Source organism: Hipposideros armiger, unplaced genomic scaffold, assembly GCF_001890085.2.
Source record: "Hipposideros armiger isolate ML-2016 unplaced genomic scaffold, ASM189008v1 scaffold_1670, whole genome shotgun sequence".
In the NCBI taxonomy this organism is placed as follows: domain Eukaryota; kingdom Metazoa; phylum Chordata; class Mammalia; order Chiroptera; family Hipposideridae; genus Hipposideros; species Hipposideros armiger.
In genome coordinates, this window is record NW_017733020.1 from 62,801 (window position 1) to 87,313 (window position 24,513).

A 24,513-nucleotide genomic window follows, 5' to 3' on the forward strand; every position below is an offset into this window, starting at 1 on the left:
AGATCAAACTTCTCCCAACATTGGTCCTGCTGGTTTGCTGGTATGTAAAACTTATCCTCCTTGCACGTAGTTGAAGCAAGAATATTGGGCCTTTTCCTTGAGTGTTTTTTTTTCAAACTGACATGTATTACTGTATGATTGCTGTGATTCACTGATATTAAAATATTTTAAACACAGTTCTTCAATGTAATGGCAAAAATTAGTCTCTCCATGGTGTGTCTCCGGGTCATTAGATGAAAATATTTATTAATGTTGAAAATATGCTTACTTAGGTTTAGGTTTTGATATTTTTTTTCCTAAGAAGGTGTTTAAAAGCAGTAATTATGTAGAAATTGAATCATTACAATTGTATCAAATAATTTATAGTGTACTTCCTCTGAAGCTAAAAATAAACACCCCTATAGTTACCTTTAACATCAACTTGCATAGGAAGAAAGGTTCATAAAACCTAAAAATATTAACATTTAACTATAATAAATGCTATTAACTGGCATGAAGTCTTTTCAGAGCTGGGTTTTATATATTTTATTAACAGTTCAACTAAAATCTTTGTTTACATGGATTATATCTTTGTATCTCTAATTTTGCATTTGATGCAGTGTTTTACCTTTCATTTTGTGTATTGTTTCTAGTGAATATCTGGCAATATTCAAGAAGACTGTTGCAATGCATGAGGTATTCCTGTGTCGTGTGGCAGCACATCCTATTTTAAGGAAAGATTTAAATTTCCATGTCTTCTTGGAATATAATCAAGATGTGAGTATTGAATTGAATAAAATAGTGATCAAGGCTTATTTTTAAAGAGTCATTGGAAATGCAGGGAGTAGTTTGAAAAGGCTTAAGGCCTTCTTTTATAATGTTGTGATTTTTCAAGGCAGTTTAAAATGATGCTTGTTCAGTGACAATTCAGTGTTTCAGTAGAACTTGAGTGGATAAATTGAAGAAATGCTGGCAAATCATGTCACTGCATAGGACATTGATTTTCATACTGAATTGGGAACTTTTTAGGAAATATAGTTGTAAAATTGATTAATGTTTCTTAAATTTGAGTTTGGAGTCTTCTGCAGCCTTATGAAACATACCAGGGAGGTGCTTGAGCTAAAGAATTCTGGATTACTTTTAGGTTAATCATCGGCTTTTGATCTGTTCAACTCACTTCTTCAGTGCTGATGTTCCCTTTTTTACTTTTTTTTTAATTACAGCATAAGAAAACATTTAATAGAGTCCAGAGTACAAGAAAACACTCAAACTTTAAATGATTGTTTCATAGACACCACATAAACAAGCACTCTCCATGTCAAAACAATTTCTATGGCAACTAAAATAAGAACAGGATAAAATTAAGATGCTGTTTGAAATGCATAGACAAACACTGTCTTCTAAAATATTTAGCTTTATTAGCGAAATGATACTAAAAATAAAGATTTAAACATTTGCTCTATTCTACTTACATATCATAAATAAGATAGCGGTTGATGCAAGACACACACTCCTTCACCATCTTTCCATATGCACCAAGCATTCTTATATCAGAATAAGCTGTTTACCAGCCATTGTAATCACATATGGTTGAATGATTAAAATGACCATCTATACTTTACATAGTAAAGCATTTCTAAAAATTTTAATGTATACAGTGACAAAAAGGAAAAAAATACCGTAGTAATTCTGGACATATGAAGAGTAATTAGGCAGCTTCGTAATCAAACCTGGCTTCTTTAATTGCAGTAAGGGCAATTCTTTCCATTCTCCACCAAATACGTGTTTTAATATATTAACATTAAATGACTTAATTTTCCTTCCTCCCTTCCAGCCTAAAATCTCTGTTATGGTGCAGAAAAAGAGATTGAGGTGTTGAGCTTTAAAGATTTTTTTCATTCATGGTGCTGGCAAAAATGTTTTCAGTGAGTGGGTGATACAGATCTTGGGATCTATATTTGGACAAGATTAACTCATAATTTTAGCAAAAAACAAATAGAGCATAGTGCCCATTTACTTACAAGTCAACATCAAGATCAAGGAGTTTTTGTGTATGTGAATTTGCCCTTCTGATTTGGTTTTAGTAGATATGACAATAAAATTCCCTATGTCTAGGAATAGAGAAAATCATTTTTTTAAGAGGGTATGAAGGATACTCAGGATCCCAGAAATATAGCAGTTTAAGCATGGGTACTTTCACAGGCATAAATGTGGTATGTGGTACTGGCATGTGGTCTTTTTAAATAGGAATTGTATGGAATGCTGGCCATATCATGAATTATAAGAAGCTAAAAATGATTCATGAGTAGGGTTGCTAAAGAACAAATGATAGAATGCGCCATCACTTTTTTACCTTTATGAGTTTGTTTTTGCTGGACCTTATTTATAGTGTGGCCGAAAACCTTAGTAATAATTTGGTAGAGCAGCTTAGGCATAAAGTGAGGCATGGTAGTGTCAGTGCAAGGTCGCTGGAGCCAAAGAAGCAGGAGCCTTAAGTTCCAAGTACTGTATTCCAGTGCCACAGCCATAGAATTATTTGAAGTTATATATCTATTTTAAAAATTTGTTTATGTATTTATTATCTATCTCCCTCTACTAAAATGTAACTCCCTGAGAGTAAGACTTTATAATTTTTCACCACTGTATCCTCATATCCTCACTCTTAAAATCGTACCTGGGAATTAGGATGTAAAATAAGTATGTGTTAAAATGATAATTGAAAGGTTATTAAATGTTTAGATGAGCTTTATAAATAGCTTTCAGAAATCTTAGGATTCATACATTTTCTCCTACCAAAGTAGATTTATTTTTATTCCTTACAAACTATGTTTAATAGAGATGATGATGATGCATTATAATAATCCTTTTAATATCAACAAATGGTGTTTTGGAGAAAGCCTAAAAAGATGGACTGGAAAGTATTTTGCAAATTTTTTTTTTTTTTTTAGCTGAGCCATCCTGCCACCTGTTGGCAGCTCAGCGGCAGCTCAGCTCGGGCTGGACTTGAACCGCTGTTGCTCAGAGCTCAAACCTTTGAGCAAGCTCTTAACCAACTGAGCCACTCAGCCGGCCCTTGCAAATATTTTTTAATTACCTATCAGAGAGTATATTAATAGATTGTAGATTATAGGCCCCAAAATAAAAGGTTTATCTCAATCTTGTTTCAAATGCTATTTCTCAGATCGTTATTCAATTCAGTGATGCTGGAAAAGAAATTTGTATGTGCTATTCTGTTGTCTGAGAGGGTCATGGGACTGATGAGCTATTGAAGTAAGGCTAGGGCATCTCGAAGGCTAAAAAAGGCCACGAAGCATCTGTGAAGCCTAGAAAAGCTTGTGTCAGCATTTAGTTTTATGAGAAATGGTTGCTGCTATGAGGAATGATTTCCTTTATTATTGCTTTGCTTTACTTTCATAGTTGTGCACCTTTTCTTTCTATTAGGTATAGTTTGAGTCTGCTTAACAATAGATTAAATGTTTAACCTATTTAACACCCCAACCATTCCATTCTTGCTAACTCATCTGTGGCCACACCTAGGACCTTGCCTCATTTCTGAGTTCTTAAACCCTAGTATTATGAGCTCCAGACTTAGCCGTCTGTCCAACAGCTCTCTTTTCCCCTATTCCCATTATAGTTGTTCTTTGACCTCTCTTGCATTTTGACTTTGTTAGCAGCCCTTTTGTCCTTCCTTACCTTTCTCTCATCCATCTCGGAGTGCTTGCTCCATCATTTATAACAAGGTTATGACATTAGACTGCTCTCTCCCATTTTCCGTAAAAGCTTATTTCAACTCAGAGCACTTCCTCTTGATCAGACTCGCACCTTGTTCACAGGGAAGTGGAAGCCAATCAGAAATCAAATCCCTGAACTTCCTATATCCCCCACAACCCTCAACCACCTTTGCAGCCACGCTCATTTATTAGCTTGCTTGCTTTTTTCGTTTTTTACTTCTTCTTCTCCAGTCTGGGTGCCTTTTATTCCCTTTTGCTTGCCTAACTACCCTGGCTAGAACCTCCAGTACAATGTTAAATACGTGGGGCGAGAGTAGATATCCTTGTTTTGTCTCTGATCTTAGGAGGAATGCATTCACTGTTTCACCATTAAGTAGAATGCTAGCTGTGGGTTTTTTGTAAATGCCCTTTAGCAGATTGAAGAAGCTCCTTTCTATTTCTAGTTTGTTGAGTGTTTTTATCATGAAAAAAAAACCCACATCTATTCAGATGATCATGTGGTTTTTGTCCTATATTCTATTAACATGGTATGTATTACATTATGTCTTTCCATTACTAGCTATGCTAGGTCCCACGTACTTCTGGATCTTTGGGATCTCTTCTGACTGAGTTTTCCTCTTAACTCTGTGGCTGCTTCCCAGTATCCTTCATAGTCTTTTTCCTCCATATGGTCATTCATTTAAGTCTGATTCTTCCTAGGTTCCTCATTGAATTCTCTTGGTGTCCAGAAGTTCCTCTAGACTTCTAATCCCATAAATTATTCCTCTGTGATCTCATCTACTTCTGTGGTTTCTCATACTCTACTATGTTGTTAACTTATAAGTCTTTATCACTCCTGAGTCCCAGCTCTGTTTATTAGACAGCCTCCTAAAAAGCTCCATTTAGATGTTCCTTTGGCATTTTACCCTCAGTTGAACTCTTCTTTCATATTTTCTGTTTCAAAGAAGGAACCTTTCGGTTCCTTAAAAGCTGAAAGTTACCCATGACTCCTCTTATTCCCTATTCCTATTAGGAGTCACCAAATCCTATGTGTTTTATTCCCTTCCTGTATTAAGAATGTGTCCTCTTCCTTCTACCACCAGACCTGGAGATTAGCTTTGACTTCCATAGTCCTTGTCTGGGTTATTGAATCTGCCCCTGACTGGTCATTCAACCTTTAGGCATTCTTTTCTTTCTCATCCCATAGTCTGTATTAAGTTCCTTGGGTGCTCCCTTAGTGCCCCATGGATACCTCTAACATTATACTCCTCACACTGTATTTAATCATATACTTACTTCTCTGTATCCTCCTCTGCACCATGAGTTTCTTTAAGAGCAGGGACCACCTCTTAATCATCTTTATATTCTTAACACCTAGCCTAATGCATGACTGTAATATATATTTGTTGTTGGTTTGTTAAATAAGTAAATTAATCACTATCAAAAAATTCAGTATAAAAGGAAAAAAAACTCCGTGTTGGGAGACCTAAAGATAGAGAGAGCAGTGAATTCTAACTTGTAAGGGATGCCTTTTGAGAACATACAGTTGTTTGGAACATACGGTTGTTTGAAACATATGGTTCTGTGGGGGTAGTGTGGTAGGTGGAAGTTGAACCAGATTGTCAAAAGCCTTGAACACCATGCTAAGAAGACTGGCCTTCATTTCCCTGAACATTGTGAAACTCTGTAAAAGTTATTGAGTGAGGAAGAGATGCTCAAAATTTGATTTGAGGAGGCTATCCCAAGCAGCAGAATGGATTGGATCGAGATAAGAGATGTTAACTAGTAGTCCAATGTAGTGCTCTAGGCAAGAGATAATGAGGACTTTTACATAGGACAGTGGGAATGTCTGAAGACCGGCTTTAGACATTTGCTGGTAGGATTTGAGCTGTGAGAAAAAGAAAAGTTGTAGATTATTTCAAGATTTTTAATGAGAGGTATGAGATTTTAAGGAATAACATGGGAGACTGGTTGGATGGAGGGGCCATGAAAAGGGAACCAGGAAGAGGAAAACTTTGGAATTTAGATTATATAGAGTACTGTTTTATACCCATCTAATGTGAGGTTAGCAGAATCTCCATGTAAGGATAGGATATAGGCATTTGGATCTAAAGTTCAGGAAAGAACTTAGGAGTAGTAATAGAGATTTGTGAATCATTTACATAAAGGTGAGCATTGAAGCCATGCCAGTAGATAAGGAAATTAGATGGGATGTTCCTTTATGGGACACCCTAATGCAGCAAATGGGAAAGTCAGCGTTATTAAAAGCTGCTTCTTAGTTTTACCTTTAGATAACAATTCATGCCACTCAAAATCACCTTCTGTGTCCCTTGTACTAGACCCCAAAAACAGGACAGGAGATGATGTTTGGATGAGTTTGGAATAAAGAATTTGCAGAATATATTTTCAGAGCTTTTAAAGAATCATATGATAGTATATTGTACATCATTACATTTTATATTTAAAGGAACTCCTGAATTGAAATTTTAGTTGTCTTTATATTATATAGTAGTGCTTGACAGAGTATGATGAGAGGGCTTCTTGCAATAGACTTATCAAATATACTTAATAACATTTGAGGTATCTAGCTAGGCCTTATTGTATATCAACTGAATCTGAATCTTTGGGGTAAGGCCAAACTTCTCTTTAATGCCCTCAAGTTTGAAAGTCACTGATATACATGATGAAATTGCTGCTTTATTGAGTTTAAAAACTGGAATCCTTTTGAGATTGCCATTTTGATGGCAGAGAATAAAGGAGACATTACTTTCCATTTGTATTCTAAAAATGTGCTAACTTATATATACCTTTCTTTCAGTTAAGTGTGCGAGGGAAAAATAAAAAAGAGAAACTTGAAGATTTTTTTAAAAACATGGTTAAATCAGCAGATGGAGTAATTGTTTCAGGAGTAAAGGTAAGACTTTATCTGATTAACAGAAGTATTGGATTGAGAATTTACCCCTTTTAAGAGGGAGCTAGAGTGAGATTTCAGATGTGCCGAAGATTATACTGGAATAAAAGAGAAGTTTGAGGGCCGGCCGAGTGGCTCAGTTGGTTAAGAGCTCGCTCAAGAGTTTGAGCTCTGAGCAACAGCGGTTCGAGTCCAGCCCGAGCTGAGCAGNAGAGAGAAGTTTGGACAGTAGAATCCTTAGGCCTGGGGAACTGGGCCCTCAACACTCCTCAGAGAGCTCCCTTCTCCAGGGGTGAGAGGCCTGCAGATCCAAGGGGATTTGCCCGCCTGGAGCCCAGGCTCCTTCCCTACAGGCCAGACCGTGTTCCAGTTATCTAGAACTCCGTATTTCCTTGGCCAAATCCTAAGCCTTTTTCCAGGTTCTGTGTGGGCTTTTTTCCTGAGTTCATCCTCCAGGGGGTAGACTGTGCCACTGGTTTGTTCATGCCATGGACGGTCAACGGGTGACGATGAGAAAGCTGAGCAGAGGGAAGGCACAAGGGAGAAGATCAGTGTGCAGGATGGGGTGTCCAGCCACGTGCATAGTGTGAGGTCCCCCTGGGTGCCCTGCAGAGCTACAGGGTAGACACAAAGAGGGACTGTCTCCACCTGTACACTTGCCCTTGGTCTTAGAAATGTTAGGGGCAGACCTGGATCCAGATTGGGAATTAGAAGAGCTCAGTTGTTTTTTATCTTGTCTCGTAGTAGCTTGAGAAAAATCACTTTCTTGCTCTGAATCTTGTCTTTCACATTTTCAAAATGTGGTTAATAATACCACCTGGCTCACAGAACTGTTTGAAAGATTGAATAAGACATATGTGTGAAAATATTTAGAAAGTTAATTATTTACCTAAATAATATCTAAACTTTTCTTAATGATCTAGAAATGGTACAGAATTGATTTATCTGAAAACTTATTAAAATATAAGAGGAAAATGCTTATATAGCATTATTAAGCAAATACTGAGATAAATATTGCTACTTTGTCATCATTACCTGTATTTAGATACAGCTACAATAAAACAGGTGTGAAGTACTATTTATTTGATTTTACTTTGGTTTTTCAGAGAGAGGTCAATTGGTATGTTGACTGTGCGTGTGCTATTGCTACTTTCTAATAAGGACCCAGCTTGCTTCCATTTTGATGCTGCTTATGCACTAATCTTGAACGTTTTTCTTAGCAGTTAATGTAAACCACTATATTGATTATGCTTTTCATAAGTTTATTAGTAAAATCATGACGAACATTTTTTGAACATGTACAGTGTCGTGTTTGGTAGCCCACATTTTCTTATTTAGTCTTCACTACAACCCTGCAGGTTAGATAGTGTTATCCCCATTTTTACAGTTAAGAAAACTGGTATACATGAGTTACAGATTTTAAATGACATTTTGTTGGTACTAACTTTTACTTATTGTGTTCTGTTGTTGTGGATCTCAAATTACATTTCAACTGCTGCTTTTTCAGTAAACGATTGGTATTTTAGAAGGGAGGAAAGTAATGTTAATAGTTTTGTTTTGTTTCTTAAGATATTGGGGAATTGGGGGAGGGGAACAGACAAGGTGCTTTTGTTCTTCAGTCTAGTTGTGGAGGGCGGCGCTTCACTGGCCCATGTTGGTATTGTCATTGTGCTCTTCCCAGGTGAGGCAGATCGGTCGCCGGCCATTGGACGGCTGCTCAGGGCGGCTCTCAGCAGCTCACGCCTGCTGCCGGCCACTCACGGTAGCTTACCGCAGCCCACTGCAGTCCCACTGCAGCCTGCACTGGCGCCGGCGACTCACAGCAGCCCAGCTCCAGGTGGAGCTGTTGTTCACCATCTTGGCTGTAGAGGACGCAGCATCACTGGCCCATGTGGGATCCGAACCAGCGGCCCTGCTGCTCAGAGCTTGTGCTCCCAAGCCAACTCTTAACCAACAAGCCACTCGGCCAGCCCCAATAATTTTTATTTTTAATGTTTATCTGGCTTTGTTCCAAAAAAGAGTGAAGACAGTGGTTAATATGATAATTGTCCCAGACAGCAGTGAGGGCCGTCATGACTAAGGCCTGGCAGGCAGCCTTTAGGAATGGCCCATAGAATACATAAAAGCCCAAGAGAAATAGACTTTTACTTGTTTCTCAAAAGCAATTGGTCACTCTCACTGGCAGTAATGTATTTGTTGGAGTATAGAGCAGAGCAGAGCAGAGCAGGAACACGTTTTAGAGTGCAACATGTGAAGGTGAACTGTATGGGTAGCTGCAAAACCATAGATGTCTTACTTGCTATATCGATAAAAATGCATGAATGAACTTGGTGTAATCAGTATAACATCTGATTATTAAAGGATAACAGTGCTGTTTTACTGATCATCTTTTATGATTATAATGATAACAAAATGTTTTACATCACACTAAAGCAAAAAAGTGAAAAAAGTTCCTATTTTGATCCTATAGGACGTGGATGATTTCTTTGAGCATGAACGAACATTCCTTCTAGAATATCATAACCGAGTTAAGGATGCATCTGCTAAATCTGATAGGATGACAAGATCCCACAAAAGTAAGGTTTTTCTCTGTGGCTAAAGCTGATAGTGGTTTATGAAATAATTACATAAAAAGTTACATTATTTACAGTTTGTGAAAGTCTTGATACAGAGTGGTGTTTCTTAAACTGGTCTATGGAGCCTTGACTCCAAGGCCCTTTTTATTTTTAGCAAGCCTGTGAGGTCAAAACTATTTTTATAATAATACTATGCTTTTTGCCTTTTTCACCATGTTGACATTTATACTGATGATGCAAAAGCTGTGGTGGATAAAATTGCTGGTGCCTTAGCACAGATCAAGGCAGTGACACCAAACTGTCCTAACAGTCACTGTATTCTTTCCCTCGGTGCATTTTCAGTTTAAAAAATGTTTAATTAAGAGTGTCCCTGATGAAGCAGTATAAATTATTAATTAGCTCTCCCTTGAGTACACTTTTTGTATTCTGAGTAATGAAATGGGGAGGTATACATAAAGCACTTTGTGTACTGAAGTATGATGGTTCTCTCTAGAAAAGCATTTTAGTGATTGAGTTGCAACTGAACTGGCTGCTTTTTTCAAAAAATACCATTTTTATTTGAAAGAATAATTGGCAGACAAACTGTCATTATTCAGACTTCAATATTTGGTAGACATTTTCTTAAAAATTAAGCGAGCCTGTCACTTCAAGGAAAACAACTCACAGTATTTGTTGACAATGATAAAAATAAAGTTTTCCAGCAATAATTGGAATTTTGGAAAACTTGTCTCCATCACCATGAGCTTGCTTCCCAATAATTAAAGACTTGTCTGAGGAGATTGCTATTAGTGAATGTGATATTTTTGATATTGTATACCAAAATGTGTTAACATTTCATAAGTGTGTCAATATTTGCATAATTCATTGAACCGATATTTTCTAAATTATCAAGTGCATGGTGTTACAAAATCATGTATGTAAAAGATCCATTCAAAGTGCAAGATAGACTAAGTGTTTTTAACAGCTTTATTGAGGTATTTTTGATATAAATAAGATGCAGTGTTCAGAGTATACCATTTGATATGTTTTGATGTATATACGAAATTGTCATTATAGTTAAATTAAATGAAGGTATCCATAACCACCAAAAGTTTCCTTGTGGCCCTTTGTAATTCCTCCCTCCCATCCCTAACCCCAGGCAACCACTGATCTGAGTTCTGTCTTTATAGGTTAGTTTGTATTTCCTAGATTTTATGTAAATGGAATTATGTAGTATGTATACTTTATTGTCTTGCTTTGAAATTCAACAAATTTATTTTGAAATTCATCCATGTTGTATATATCAATAGTTCATTCTTATTGCTAAGTGGTATTCCATTTTATGGATATGCCACAGTTTATTCAGCAGTTGGACATTTGGGTTGTTGCTAGCTTTTGCCTATTACGAATAAAGCTTACTTACATGAGCCATCTATATGTAAGTCTTTGTTTGGCCATATGCTTCCATTTCTCTTGGGTACTACTTAGCAGAATGACTGGGTTATGTGGTAAATGTGTAGAATTAACTTTAAAAAATTGCTAGACATTTTACATTCCTACCAACTGTGTATGGGAGTTGCTCTTCATTCTTATCAACAAGGATAACCAGTCTTTAATTTTAGCCATTCTAATAGGTCAGTAGTGGTGTCTGGTTTGGTTTTAATTTGCATTTTCCTAATGACTAATGATGTTGAACATCTTGTCTTGTGTAAGGCCTCCCACTTCATTCTTTTTTTTTTTTTTAACTTTATTGGGGAATACTGTGTTTTTCCTAGGACCCATCAGCTCCAAGTCCAGTCACTGTTTTCAGTCTAGTTGGGGGGGGGGGGTTGTGCAGCCCACCATCCCATGTGGGAGTTGAACTGGCAACCTTGTTAAGAGCATGCGCTCTCACCAACTGAGCCATCTGGCCGCCCCCACTTGATTCTTTATCAAAGTTTTTTTGGCTCTCTACGTTTCTTACATTTTCATATGGATTTTAGAGTCAGCTTGTCACTTTCTACAAAAATACCTGCTGGGATTTTTGATTGGGATTGTGTAGAATCTGTAGATTAATTTGGGGAGAATTGGCATTTTAAATTAATCTTCTGATACATGAAAATGGTATACTCTCCATTTAGTTAGGTCTTTAAATTCTCTCAGCAATGTTTTACAGTTTCCATTGTACAGATCTTATACATCTTTAGTTAGATTGAGTCCTAATTACATTTTGAAGCTATTGTAAATAATGTGTTTTTTGCATTTTAATTACCAGTTGTTCTTTGCCAATGTATAGAAATACTGTGTGTTTTCAATATTGATCTTATATCTTGCAACCTTACAAATAAACTCACTAGTTCTAGTAACTATTTTTTAGATTCTGTAGGATTTTCTACATAGATGATCATCTGCTAATAAAAACAGTTATACTTCTTCTTTTCCAATTTGGATGCCATTTCTTTTCCTTGCCCCCATTGTACTATACCTCTACCCTCCACTACAGTGCTGATGGAAGGGGTGAGGGCAGGCATCTTTGCCTTGTTCTTATCTTATGGGGAAAACATTCAGTCTTAAACCATTAATTATGATGTTAGGTGTAGGTTTTTCCTAGATGGCTTTTATTAGGTTGTGGAAATTCTCTTAAATGCCTAGTTTTCTGAGAGGGCTTTTCAAGTCGGGAATGAATGTTAGATTTTGTCAGATGCTGTTTTTGCAACTACTGAGATAGTCATATAGTTTTTCTTCATTAGTCAACTAATATGGTTAATTGCATTGATCGATTTTTCAAAGGTTAAATCAATCTTATATTCTTGGGATAATTATCATTTATACCAATAGAGTTTAATGTAACAGAATACAAAAAGTTTATAATTTTAGATTTACCACTGCACTAACCCTTAAAGAAATTATTTGTTGAGTTTTGATGTGGTGTCAAAGAATATCCACAATTATCTGAAAATATTAGTAAAATACTTCTTCCTTTTCCAGCTACACATTTGTTTGAGGCTAGATTTTTCTCCACGTACTTGAACAAAAGCATTACATCACAGGAGATTGAATGCAGAAACAGATGAGAGAATCTAGGTGTCTTCTATTAAGCCATACACAAAAGAGAGTCACAAAAATGTAACAATGTCCCTCTGCTCACTAATTTTAAAATATAGTTATTTTTCACTTGAAATATTATTTATATTAACATATAATGGTTTTAGTATTGCTATTTTAACATGAAATAGTAAATATAAACTTTTTTTATTAAAAAAATACAATGCATATTGATAGACATAAACCACATAAACAAAAGCTATTTAGAGTTCTCAGTAATTTCTAAGAGTAGAAAAGAGTCCAAAGACCAAAAAGTTTGAAATCCTCAGATACAGAGACAAGTCTGTAGGTACCTAGAAATATGAACCTCCATTTTGGGGTATTGTTACATGCTGTAATAAAAAGAAGGAAATAAAGAAGTCTCTGGCTTGGTAACTTCTTATATCATTCTTTTGGGAGGGTTAAGAGTTATTTTTATATTTTATTTTCTTATGCCTCTGTGATTTGCAGATTTCTTCTAATGAAGTAGTATTTTATACTTGCCAGTTGAGTAATTAAGAACTATAAAGTAAAAATGTGGGAAACTTGGGCTGGCCGAGTGGCTCAGTTGGTTAAGAGCTCACTCAAGAGTGTGAGCTCTGAGCAACAGCAGTTCAAATCCCAGCCCGAGCTGAGCTGCCAACAGGTGGCAGGATGGTTCAACTAAAAAAAAAAAAAAAAATGTGGGAAATTGGAATTCCTTCCTAGATTAATTACTGATTTGTATCAGAGGCTTGGACAAGTCACATAATTGGTCTTATGTTGATTTCCTTGTGACATTAAGGATAAAATATCTCATATTTTTACTCCTCTATTAAAGAGAAACTTTGTCCCAGCCTATCCGCTCCCAGCTCCTCCATCAGGATCTGCATTTACTTCCCTATTCCCTAATACACCCAAGTCACGTAGCACACCAGATGGACTCCAGATGTACCCCTTTTGCCTTCCTGGGAAACCCCATACTCCTCCCACCCTGACCAGGCCCTGGCCTCAGCCCATGAGCTTCCACTCCCCCCAAAACAGAAAAACTTTGCAAACTTGAAACGGTACATATTAGTGTTGATTGTAATAATTAGGAATACCCTTATGTTTAGATTTGATCATGTAAAATAGAATCATACTATTTTAATTTCTTAAAAAATTATTTAGTTCAAAAACATTGGCATATAGTATCTATTATGTGCCAGCCATCAGTGATTTCAAGATGAAGAAAATATAGTCTTTGCCCTTAAGGAGTTAATAATTTTGCAGGCAAGATAAACATAAAAAACAAAAACTTACAATATATTGTAATCAGTCCTATTATAGAGGTGCATATTGGTGCTATGGAAATAAAGAACTACAAAGGTAGAGAATCATCTGTTAAGAAAACTAAAGAAAATATTAGTGATTCTTACTAATTCTATTATTTAGCCAAATGGAATGGTTCTTTAAGATAAATGATAGTGAAACTATTTTACAAAATTATAAAAACTTTTTTCATAATTAATGAACTTACCATGGCTATGAAAAATTAAGCTTTTTAGCATCAGTGAAATGTATAAAATCAGGGCTATTTGTATATTTTTTGTGATCATTTAATGACATAATAGCTACAGAGGACAGTGTTCTCAGAGCCAGATATCATTAGAATCCAGGAATTTCTTGCTCTAAAAAAATAATTTCATGGTCAGTTTAAGCATAAAATACTAATGTATTTGATATTAAAAATAATGTTTTGTTCCTACCACGATAAACCAACCTTTAAAGTGATTTTTAAGTTCGGGGTTTTTTTTTTAACTTAAACTTTTTTTTAAACTTAAACAGGTGGAATCATCTGTTTACCCTGTCCCCAAAGTAGTTTGTGCCTACTTCTATACTCATCATATTATAGTTTTTCTAATTTCCTTCACTATATTTTGGGTATCTCATGTTACATACACATTGTTTGGCAGGTAGGTGTTCAGTAAGTATTTTTGAATCAATGAATAAATATATTCTTAAAACTTTTTCCATAGGTGCTGCAGATGATTACAATAGAATTGGTTCTTCATTATATGCTTTAGGAACTCAGGATTCTACAGATATATGCAAGTAAGGATTCTGATTAAAAACCATTAAATATAAAGAAAACAAAAATTTTGTTGGCAGCCTGGGCATACACAATACTTCAAACATTTTGGAATATTTTTGTCAAAACACATTGATAATAAGGAGCTTCTTTATAAACTTAGGTCGGTGTCAGTTTTTCTCTTTCCTTTCTTATTTTTTAAATCTGAGAAATAAAAATAGACCTTAATGCAATATTTTTAACTTTTACAAAGTTTGATGAAAATGGACTGATTTGTGGGTATGAGAGAGAGAAGGAGAGACAGAATTTGTGTCAAACTGTGCTTAGTTTTGATAAAGTTTATTAGAAATTTAAAATGCTGTTTGGAATTAGAATATATATTTATGTATTTCATTGGAAGCCAATTTGGTTGAAGTAAAATTTGATCCTATCAGTTTGCACTTTTTAAAGAGGCTGGCTGGCTATTCTAGTTTTTATAGTTTAGTGAATGTTGGGGCCACAGGATGGGGAAGGTGTATTGTGCATGTTAGTGTAGAAACGCTCTCTGGAAGTTTGCTTACACAGCTTTCCCTTATTTACTTTATGCTAGTTTTTTACTTTAATTGTAATCTAACCATAGGTAATTTTAGTTCCTCCTATAATAGTGTTTAAACCCAACTCTTCATTGAAAAGTAATTCATACTTTTTAAAAAATGTTAAGTGGAAAAACTATTTTCATAGTTTATGCCTACCTCTAAACCACATCCTTGAACTTCTCTCTAGTATATCCTCTCGTTAGGCATTTAAGATCCAAGCTTTTCAACAAAGCGAGGCTTACACTAATACCGTAGCTTACACTAATAACCATGCCAACTTCCCAAAGAGTTGTTCTTAAATCTTTGATAAGAAGAAACAAAAAGAACCTTGCCATGTGTTATCTTACATAAACCTGTCAAAGCAAGTTCTTTTAAATAAGCAAAGTTCATAAAATTGTGTTTTAGCCTTCAATAGTATTTGCCCTAATCCAGTTATGTCATCTGTAATTACATATTTTATAGAATACCTTTTAATAGTTTGGCATTCGGATATTTTTTTGGCTGGTTATCAGCATTTGAGAAAGGCTGTTTAGTTAAAAGTGAAAGTAAATTGTGAGAAGTTGGGTATTCATTTCTGTTATTTTCCAAAACAAAGCAACTTTATTTGAAAATGTTTAAAACATAACTATCATATATCTTCAAGAACTGCTCCAGCCTCAGTGTTTTCCTTTTAAATCAGCCTTTTGTCTCTTTGCATGTGATTGTTCTATAAGAATTTTGGAGGTATAGGCTTTTTTTAGTATCATGCGGCATATTACTAAAGAAAAACAAGACAATTTTTTTAGAGTTTTAATGTATGGCTTAGACTGTTACCCTGAAATGAGAAATTTTTCTGTAACAAAGATTTCAAATCTGTTGTGGGTAGAAGTACAAAGAGATTTTTGTTGAACTAAATGAAGTAAACAAGAACATTAAATATTATTATAATGAAATAAGAATGTTCATTATTATTGTAATGAAATAAGAATGCTCATGGTTTGGTGTCATTATGTATTCTCTGAACATTTCAAATGGAAAATTATTTAAAGGTAGCTTCTGATGAAATATTTTTCTCTTCCAGGTTTTTCCTCAAAGTTTCAGAACTGTTTGATAAAACGAGAGTAAGTACTGTTCATTAAACTTTGGTAATCTAAAGCTGTGCATACAGTGGTGTTTTAACTAGTGTCTCTGTTTCACTTAGTTGAGGAAGATGAGTTATACTTCAGAAGGATGAAGAAACAGATTTAGATTTGAAAATTTGAGAAATTTTCAGGAAATTCCGTTGTATTATGGCCTTTTGTTATTTATGTAGATGTTCATATTCTTGATCAGAAACATGTTCATTATGGATACTTGGTTTATTTTTATGAAAAAATTTCCTTTGTAAGCTAGAAGAAAGTCTTAGATTCATTATAACATTACCAAGACTATACTCCTTTTGATTCCCCTTGACTCACAGGTTTAAAAGTGAGTTGTGTCAATATGAGGCAAATATATATACATCTGCAGATAGGTTTCATTCATAGTAGTAATAATTTACTATTGACAATCTTGGTTTTCAGGGATTGGTCCTACATACAATAATATTTAACATTTTAATCACTTGATAAAATAGTGAAAATGTTTATTAGCTGTTGAATGGTACTTAGATGAGAGTGGTAATGTCTAGTTCATTGTAGAAATCTGATTTCAGCATGACCTTTTCAAATGAGTGATGTGTAGTGGAGACAAATAAAAGAAAAAGAGATATTCTCACACAAAGGAAAAAGTCCTTAAATATATAAATGTTGTTATATTGGGGTCCATATAGCCCATTCTGCCTTTGATCTTTGTACCAATGAGCATTTTCTGGGAAGATGAGTTTTGTGTGTGTGTGTGTGTGTGTGTGTGTGTGTGTGTGTGTGTGCATTTACATCATAAGAATAGAGATCTATAACAAAATAGCCTTATGTGTCAGTTCTTTCAGAAGCAAGTGTCAAGATAGGATTAGGTGTGCAAGAGACTTATTATGAGGAACAAAGGAAGGTACAGGAATAGACAGGAAGACAGACCACAATGCAGGCCTAAACATGTGAAAGGAGAAGGTAGAAGAAGGAGTACTGGGTAGGAAGAATTTCAGACTGTATCACAGTTCTAAGAAAGTTTTGTCAGTCAAAGGGGTGTCCCTGAGCCACAGTTACTCATTAGAGAAGTTGTGCATCAGGCAGGACTAGGCTGGCACTACTACCCACTGTGTTCTGTGATTGGCTGGGTACAGCCAAGGCAAGGCGGGGGAGGATGGAACATTATCTTGGCACAAACGTGATTCTGGATCCAGAGCAATTGCACTGGGAGCTGTCAAATAACTGCTCTTTGCAGCATGCAATTTCTCCCTGTCTCTCCCCCTCCCCGCTTTTTTTTTTTTTTTTTTTAATCTCCTACAGGTGTCTGCTTCTTTGTGGTTCTGCCTCATTTCTTCACTTGTGCCTAGCATGAATGACTGGCCCCCTCTCCCTCCCTTTGACCCCTTTCCTTTAAGAGGATCCTCAGCCCAGTGGAGCAGAGAGAGGGACCTGTTCTGTGTCTGGAACCCTTTTGGGACCATTTAGATTGGCTCAAGTGATAACCTAGCAACCTAGGCCGCCTCCCTCTCTCTATGGCCTGATGTTAGTCCTTTTCTTCCAGCTCAGTTTGTTTGATACTCCTAAGATGGGGCTAGGGAAAATCAAAGTAAGCAGTTTTTAAAAATGATAATTTGCTCCCCTGCTATTAAAGAAGAACAGTGCTTCCAATAATTCAGAAACCATATGTATCAGTTTTGAGAATCCATTCTAGAAATCACTTGCTGTTCTTAGGTTATAGGTTTTATTTTAATTTTTAATATTTTGTTATTTTTTAATTACAGTTGACATATATCATATTAGTTTCAGATATACAATATAGTGATTAGATATTTATATAACTTTACAAAGAGATCGCCCCGATAAATCTAGTACCCATCTGATATCATACGTAGTTATTACAATATTATTGACTGTATTTCCTATGCTGTACTTGACATCCCCATGACTATTTTGTAACTAACAATTCTACTTCTTAATCCCTTCCCCTTTTCTACCAATTCTCCCAACTCCCCTTTCCCTCTCCCACCCACCCCCTCCCCCCAAAAAAATCTGGCTACCATCAAAATGTTATCTGTATCTATGAGTTTGTTTTGTTTTTTTTAGATTCCACATATAAGTGAAATCATATGGTATTTGTCTTTCTCTGACTTATTTCACTTAGCATAATACCATCTAGGTCTATTCATGTTTTTGCAGATAAGAAAAATTCATTCTTTTTTATGGCTGAGTATTATTGTTTTATATATGTTCCACTTCTTTATCCATTCATCTGTTGATAGGAACTCAGGTTGCTTCTGTATCTTGGCTATTATAAATAATGCTACAGTGAACATATGAATGCATATGTCTTTTCAAATTAGTGTTTTGGATTTCTTGGTTAAATACTCAGAAGTGGAATTACTGGATCTTTCTTTATCTCTTGTTATAGCCTTTTGTTTTAAAGTCTAATATAAGTATTGCTGCCCCAGCTTTTTTTTTTTTTTTCCATTTTCATGAAATATCTTTTTCCATCCCTATACTTTCAGTCTGTGTGTCTTTCGATCTGAAATTGAGTCTCTTGTAGGCAACACATGTAAGGGCCTTGTTTTCTTACCCATTCAACCACCCTATGTCTTTTGATTGGAGCAATTAGTCCATTTACATTTAAAATAATTATTGATAGTTATGTAGTTATTGCCTTTTTATTATTCGTATATTTTAATCTTTTTTTTTTTTTAAGATTTTATTGGGGAATTGGGGAAGGGGAACAGCCAACTTGTCCTTCAATCTTAGCTGTGGAGGGCACAGCCAGCTCAGCTCCCAAGTCCATTTGCCATCCAGCCGCCCGTTGGCAGCTTGCGGCCGCTCAGCTCAAGGTGCCTTGTTCAATCTTAGTTGCGGGTGGGCATAGCCCACCATCCCATGCGGGAGTCAAACCAGCAACCTTGTTGTTAGGAGCACGTGCTCTCACCAGCTGAGCCATCCTGCCACCTGTTGGCAGCTCACCTCGGGCGCAGCTCACTCGCCCATGTGGGAATCGACCCAGCGACCCTGTTGCTCAGGGCTCGTGCTCTTAACCAGCTGGGCCACTTGGCCAGCCCTATCTTTTTCTTCTTAAAAAAGTCCCTTTAACATTTCTTGTAATGTTGGTTTGGTGGTGATGAACCCCTTTAGTTTTTTCTTGTCTGGGAAGCTCTTTATCTGTCCGAGTCTAGATGATAGCTTTGCTGAGAAGAGTAATCTTGATGATCAGTCCTTGCTTTTCATCTATTTGAATATTTCATTCCAATCCCTTATGGCCTACAAAGTTTCTGTTGAAAAATCAGCTGATTATATTATGGGAGCTCCTTTATTGGTAACTAACTGCTTTTCTCTTGCTGCTTATGAGTCTCTCTTTGTCGTTAACCTTTGGCATTTTAATTTTGATGTGTCTTGGTGTGGGCCTCTTTGGGTTTATCTTGTTTGGGATGCTACACTTCCTGGGTTTGTACGTATATTTCCTTCGCCAGATAAGACAAGTTTTCCATCATTATTTCTTCAAATAGGTTTTAAATTCCTTGCTCTCTCTCCTTCTAGTACCCCTATGATGTAAATGTTGTCCCAGAGGCTCCTTAAACTGTCCTCATTTTTTGGATTTGTTTTCTTTTCTCTGTTCTGACTGGGTGTTTTCTGCTACCTAATCTTCCAAATCACTGATTTGATCCTCTGCTTCATCTAATCTGTTGATTCCCTCTAATGTATTTTCCATTTCAGTTATGGTATTCTTCATTTCTGACTAGTTCTTTTTTATGTTTTCTCTCCCCATTTTTATGTTTCCTATCTCTTGTTCTCCGTGAGATCATTGACCATCCTTATAAGCAGTGTTTTGAACTCTGCATTTGTCTCCATTTTGTTTAGTTCTTTTTCTGGAGCTTTGTTCTGTTCTTTCATTTGGGACATGTTTCTTTGTCTCCTCATTTTGACAGTCTCCGTGTTTGTTTCTATATAGTAGATAGAGCTGCTATGTTTTCCAGTCTTAGTAGAGTGGCCTTTTGTAGTAGGTGTGCTGTGGGGTTCAATGGCACAGTCTCCCTGGACACCTGAGCCAGCTGCTGCAGGTGTGTGCTTTGTGTGGGTTGTGTGTGCCCTCCTTCTGTAGTTGAGCCTTGATTGCTGTTGGCATTTAAGTGGCAGGGATTAATTCTTAGGCTGATGGGTTGTGAGGACTGGCCGTGGCTACAGTGGAGGGGCTGTGGTGCAGGGGCTGACCCTATGGAGCAGGATTCGCTTTAGCAGGGCTCTGGTGCTTGCCCAGTCTGCCCTTTGGGTGTGTCATCTGTGGAGGTGGTTGGGTGGTGCCCTGGTGTGGTCTGAAGCTGGCCACCAAGTGTGTTTGTTGTTGAGCCTCTTGGGAGAGGCTCTGGTGCATTACAAGGTCAGCCACTGCCTGAGCCCTGTCCAGGGCCACTTGGTATGAGCTACAAAGTGACCTGCAGATGGTTGCCATTTGTGCTGGGCTTGGAGGTACCCGGAGAGGCTAAGCTGCAATGTGAGGCCAGCTGCTGCTAGTGCTATTTGGGGCTGCTTAGCAAGAGGTACAGGACACACTGAGACCAGACTCTGTTTGGGGTTTGTGAACATTTGAGAGACTTTAGGAAAATCTATAGCATGGAAAAGATACTGGAAGTGGCCTGGGTGAGCCCACAAGTTGGATGAGGTGGGGTCTCAGGGAATCACCAAGGCAGGGCAAACGATGTTAGCTAGGTTAATGGAGACTTTGATATGGTCCCCGTCTGCTTGCACAGGCAAGGTTGGGAGAGCTCTCAACAAAGGAACAGTGGCTTCTGCTGGCACTTCGGCCTGGGAGAAAGCTTCCCCTGTAGTCCTCATCCAGAAGCCAGACAGTTCAGTTTCTCCCCATATGTCCCTGGTCCCTTTTAATCTGCTGCCCCAGCTCTAGAGCTAAGAGCAAGTGAGTTTGTCAGCAAGTAAGTCCATGTATGGGCCCGTTAATTGACGTGTCTGGGACTCCAGCAACCCTCTATCTCACTCAGTACAATCTCTGCTGGTTTTCACAGCCGGAAGTTATGGGGGGGCTTCTATTCTCATCATTGGAACCCTGGACTGGGGAGCCTATTGTGGGACTGGGACCCCTCACTTCTCGAGGGGGGGCCTCCACAGCTAAGATATCCCTCCCAGTTTTTAACAGCCACACGTGGGTGTGGGACCAGCCCTTTCGTGTCTCCATGTCTCGTCAGTCTCGATGTGGTCTCTGTATACCCTTAGTTATAAGACTTCTGTTCAGCTAGACTTTAGGCAGTTCTCAGTGATGGTTTTTCTGTAGTTCAGTTGTAATTATGATGTTGTCGTGGGAGGAGGTGAGCACAGCATATACTTATTCTGCCATCTTGACAAGAAGCCAGCAAGCAATTTCTCTTGCAAGAGATCAGAGTGGCATATTTCCAAATACTTATTTTTTTTAGTGTTTACATGTTGTTCTGGTTATTCTTGCTGTGTAACAAACCATCCTAAAGTCAGTAGCTTAAAACTGCAGCCATTTTATTATGCTAATGAATTCTTTGGGTTAGGAATTTAGAAGGGGCGCAACATTGCCTCTGCTCCCTGATGATCTCAGCAGGGCCGATAATGAAGGCTGGGGCTGGAATCATCTGAATCACACATATGTCTGGGGTTCATACTGGCTGTCAGCTGGGATTTCTGCTCGGGCTGTTGGCTTTAACACATACACATGGCTTTTCTATGGAGCTGCTTAGGCTTCCTCACAACACAGTGGCTAGTTTCTAAAAGTGAGCGTCCCAAAACATGACAAATGGAAGCTGCTAGTTTATAAGGCCTGAGCCTGGAAACTTGCACATCACTTTTGTATTGGTCAAACAGTCTTAGAGCTCGTCGGCCGAGTGGCATGTTGGTTAAGAGCTGGCTTAGGACGCCAGCTCTGAGCATCAGGGTCCCGGTTTGGATCCGACATGGGGCCAGTGACACTGCCCTCTACAGCTAAGATGGTGAACAACAGCTCGACCTGGAGCTGCGCTGCCGTGCGTCGCCGGTGATGGCGTAGGCTGCAGCCCCTGCTGCAGTGGGCTGCCATAAGCTACCGTGTGTGGCCGACAGCCAGCATGAGCAGCCGGCAGGCAGCCGGTGTGAGCTGCCAAGAGCCGCCGTGAGCTCCCAAGAACCACCGTGCGCAGCCGTACAGAGGCCGGCAACCTATCTGCCTCACCTGGGAAGAGCGCAGTGATAATACCAACATGGGCCAGTGAAGCAACGTCCTCCGCAACTAGACTGAAGAACAAAACAACAGCAACTTGTCTGTTCCCCTTCCCCCGATTCCCCAGTGCTGTTCCCCTCCCCCAATTCCCCAATAAAATCTTTTTTAAAAAAAACAGTCTTAGAGCTCAGGTTCAAGGGGAGAGGCACATACCATAATGTAAGGAGAGGAGCCATATTTAAAAACACCCAACATCCATGTAGCAAGTTATCTAAATTTACCGAAATTTATCTAAGTCAATTTTGAATCTGTTAAGAAGTTCCAGAAGTTTATTTCTCCATAAAGTAATATTTTTTAAGAAGCGTCAAGTGTTTTCTGACTGTTTTGAAGTATATTATACATATAGGAAAGAGCACATAGCAGAAATGTACATCTCAGTGAAATTTTACAAATTTAACACATCCATGTAATGAACACCCAGATCAAGAAAGAAAACATTACCAGCAACCCAAATGCCGTGGCCCGCCCCCCCTTCAGCTGCCTTCTGAGTCACCACCTCCTGCAATGGTAACCACTATCCTAGCTTCTAACAGCATAGATTAGTTCTATTTTCATATTTTATATAAATCATTATGCAGTGTGCATTCTTTTATGCCTGGTTTCATTTACTCAACACTATGTATATAAGATTCATCCATGTTGTTACATGTAGGTATGTTTCCTTCATTCTTATTGCTGTATAGTATTCCACTGCAAGAATATACCTAAATTTATTTATCTGTTCTGTCAGTAGGCATTTGGGTAGTTTATAGTTTGGAGCAGATAGTACTGCCAAGACCATTCTTGTATATCTTCAGCTGAACATAAGAATACATTTCTGTTGGGCGTAGATAACTAGGAGGGGAATTGGTGGATCACATGGTATCCATGTGAAAAGCTTTCATAGATACTGCCAAACTGTTTCCCAAAGTGATTGTACCAATTTATATTCCCATTAAAATGAATGTGAGCATTGGGATGCTGCACAAGCTTTTAATACTTGGTATCTTTTTTGTTTTAGCCATTCTGGTGGATGTATAGGTTTTTGTTTTTTTTCTTTTAACTTTTTATTTTGACAGTAATTTTAGACTTACAGAAAAGTTGTAAGAATGGTACAAAGAATTTATGTACAAGCATCACTCAGATTTCCTGAATGTTAACATTTTCTACATTGCTTAAATTTCTTGTATCCCAAAAAGTCCATATTCATTCTGTTTTCTGCCCTTTGTGCGCATCTGCCTTTTTTTAAAGAAAATTAATTTTAACACATAATAAGATTATTAATGATTCCCCTTAATGTCATCAAATATCCAGTATACAGATGTTCCCAGTTGTCTCATAAATGGCTTTTTACAGTGGAGTTTGTTTGAGTCAGGATCCAAACAAGGTGCCAGTGTTGTATTTAGTTGACATAGTACATCTATTTTTATCAAACTCTGTCTCTCCAGACTGAATGAAGAGTTCTCATCTTTTTAGCCTGACATGGCTACTTCCTATTTGATCTCAACTCAAAACTAATCACATCTGTTTATTACTCTTTTCAAGCACATTTTCTTAATATTTTGACTATGTTTTCTGGTTGTCCTCAATAGGAAGATTGATTTGAATTACTTAGTCTACCATTGTCAACCTATGTTATTTTAAACCATGTGTACATATAAATTGCCATTGAAATGGTAGAGAGAAAATATAAGTGAAGCTGAAGGGTGATATTGAAACTCGTTATAGCCAAGAAATTGAGTCAAATATACAGTCCTTCCATAAATTCACTAATCTCATTTGATCTCAGAGTTACAAAGAAAAGTAACAGGCGAACAGAAAGAAGTTATTTATAACTTTAAATTCTTTTTTTTTTAACTTTATTGGGGGAACAATGTGTTTTTTCCATCAGCTCCAAGTCAAGTTGTCCTTTAGTCTTGTGGAGGGTGCAGCTCAGTTCCAAGGCCAGTTGCTGTTTTCAGTCTAGTTGCAGGGGGCGCAGCCCACCACCCCACGTGGGAGTTCAACCAGCAACCTTGTTGTTAAGCGTACATGCTCTAACCAACTTAGCAACCCAGAGGGCCAGCCAGGTGGCTTATTTGGTTAAGAGCTCACTCAAGAGTGTGAGCTCTGGGCCGGCCGAGTGGCGCGTTGGTTAAGAGCTGGCTTGGGACGCCAGAGGGCCCCGGTTCAGATCCCACATATGAGGGTCAGTGACACTGCTCTCTACAGCTAAGATGCTAAACAGCTCAACCTGGGGCTGGGTTGCCATGAGGCAACGGCGTAGGCTGCAGCCCCTGCTGCAGTGGGTTGCCAGCAGCCAGCGGAGTGGCCAGCCACCGTGAGCGGCCGTCCAGAGGCCGGTGACTGATCTGCCTCGCCC

At 37.7% G+C, this 24,513-nt stretch overlaps 1 protein-coding gene across 1 annotated transcript in view; it reads left to right on the forward strand.

The window, feature by feature from the left end:
* Nucleotides 1–24,513, forward strand: part of SNX6 (sorting nexin 6) — a 52,874-nt gene that overhangs the window by 13,614 nt on the left and 14,747 nt on the right. Inside the window, exons 6-10 of the mRNA XM_019634447.1 lie at nt 633–756; nt 6,508–6,603; nt 9,071–9,176; nt 14,216–14,291; nt 15,904–15,943. Coding sequence (XP_019489992.1) covers nt 633–756; nt 6,508–6,603; nt 9,071–9,176; nt 14,216–14,291; nt 15,904–15,943 — 442 coding nt within the window. The remainder of the gene's footprint in view (nt 1–632; nt 757–6,507; nt 6,604–9,070; nt 9,177–14,215; nt 14,292–15,903; nt 15,944–24,513) is intronic.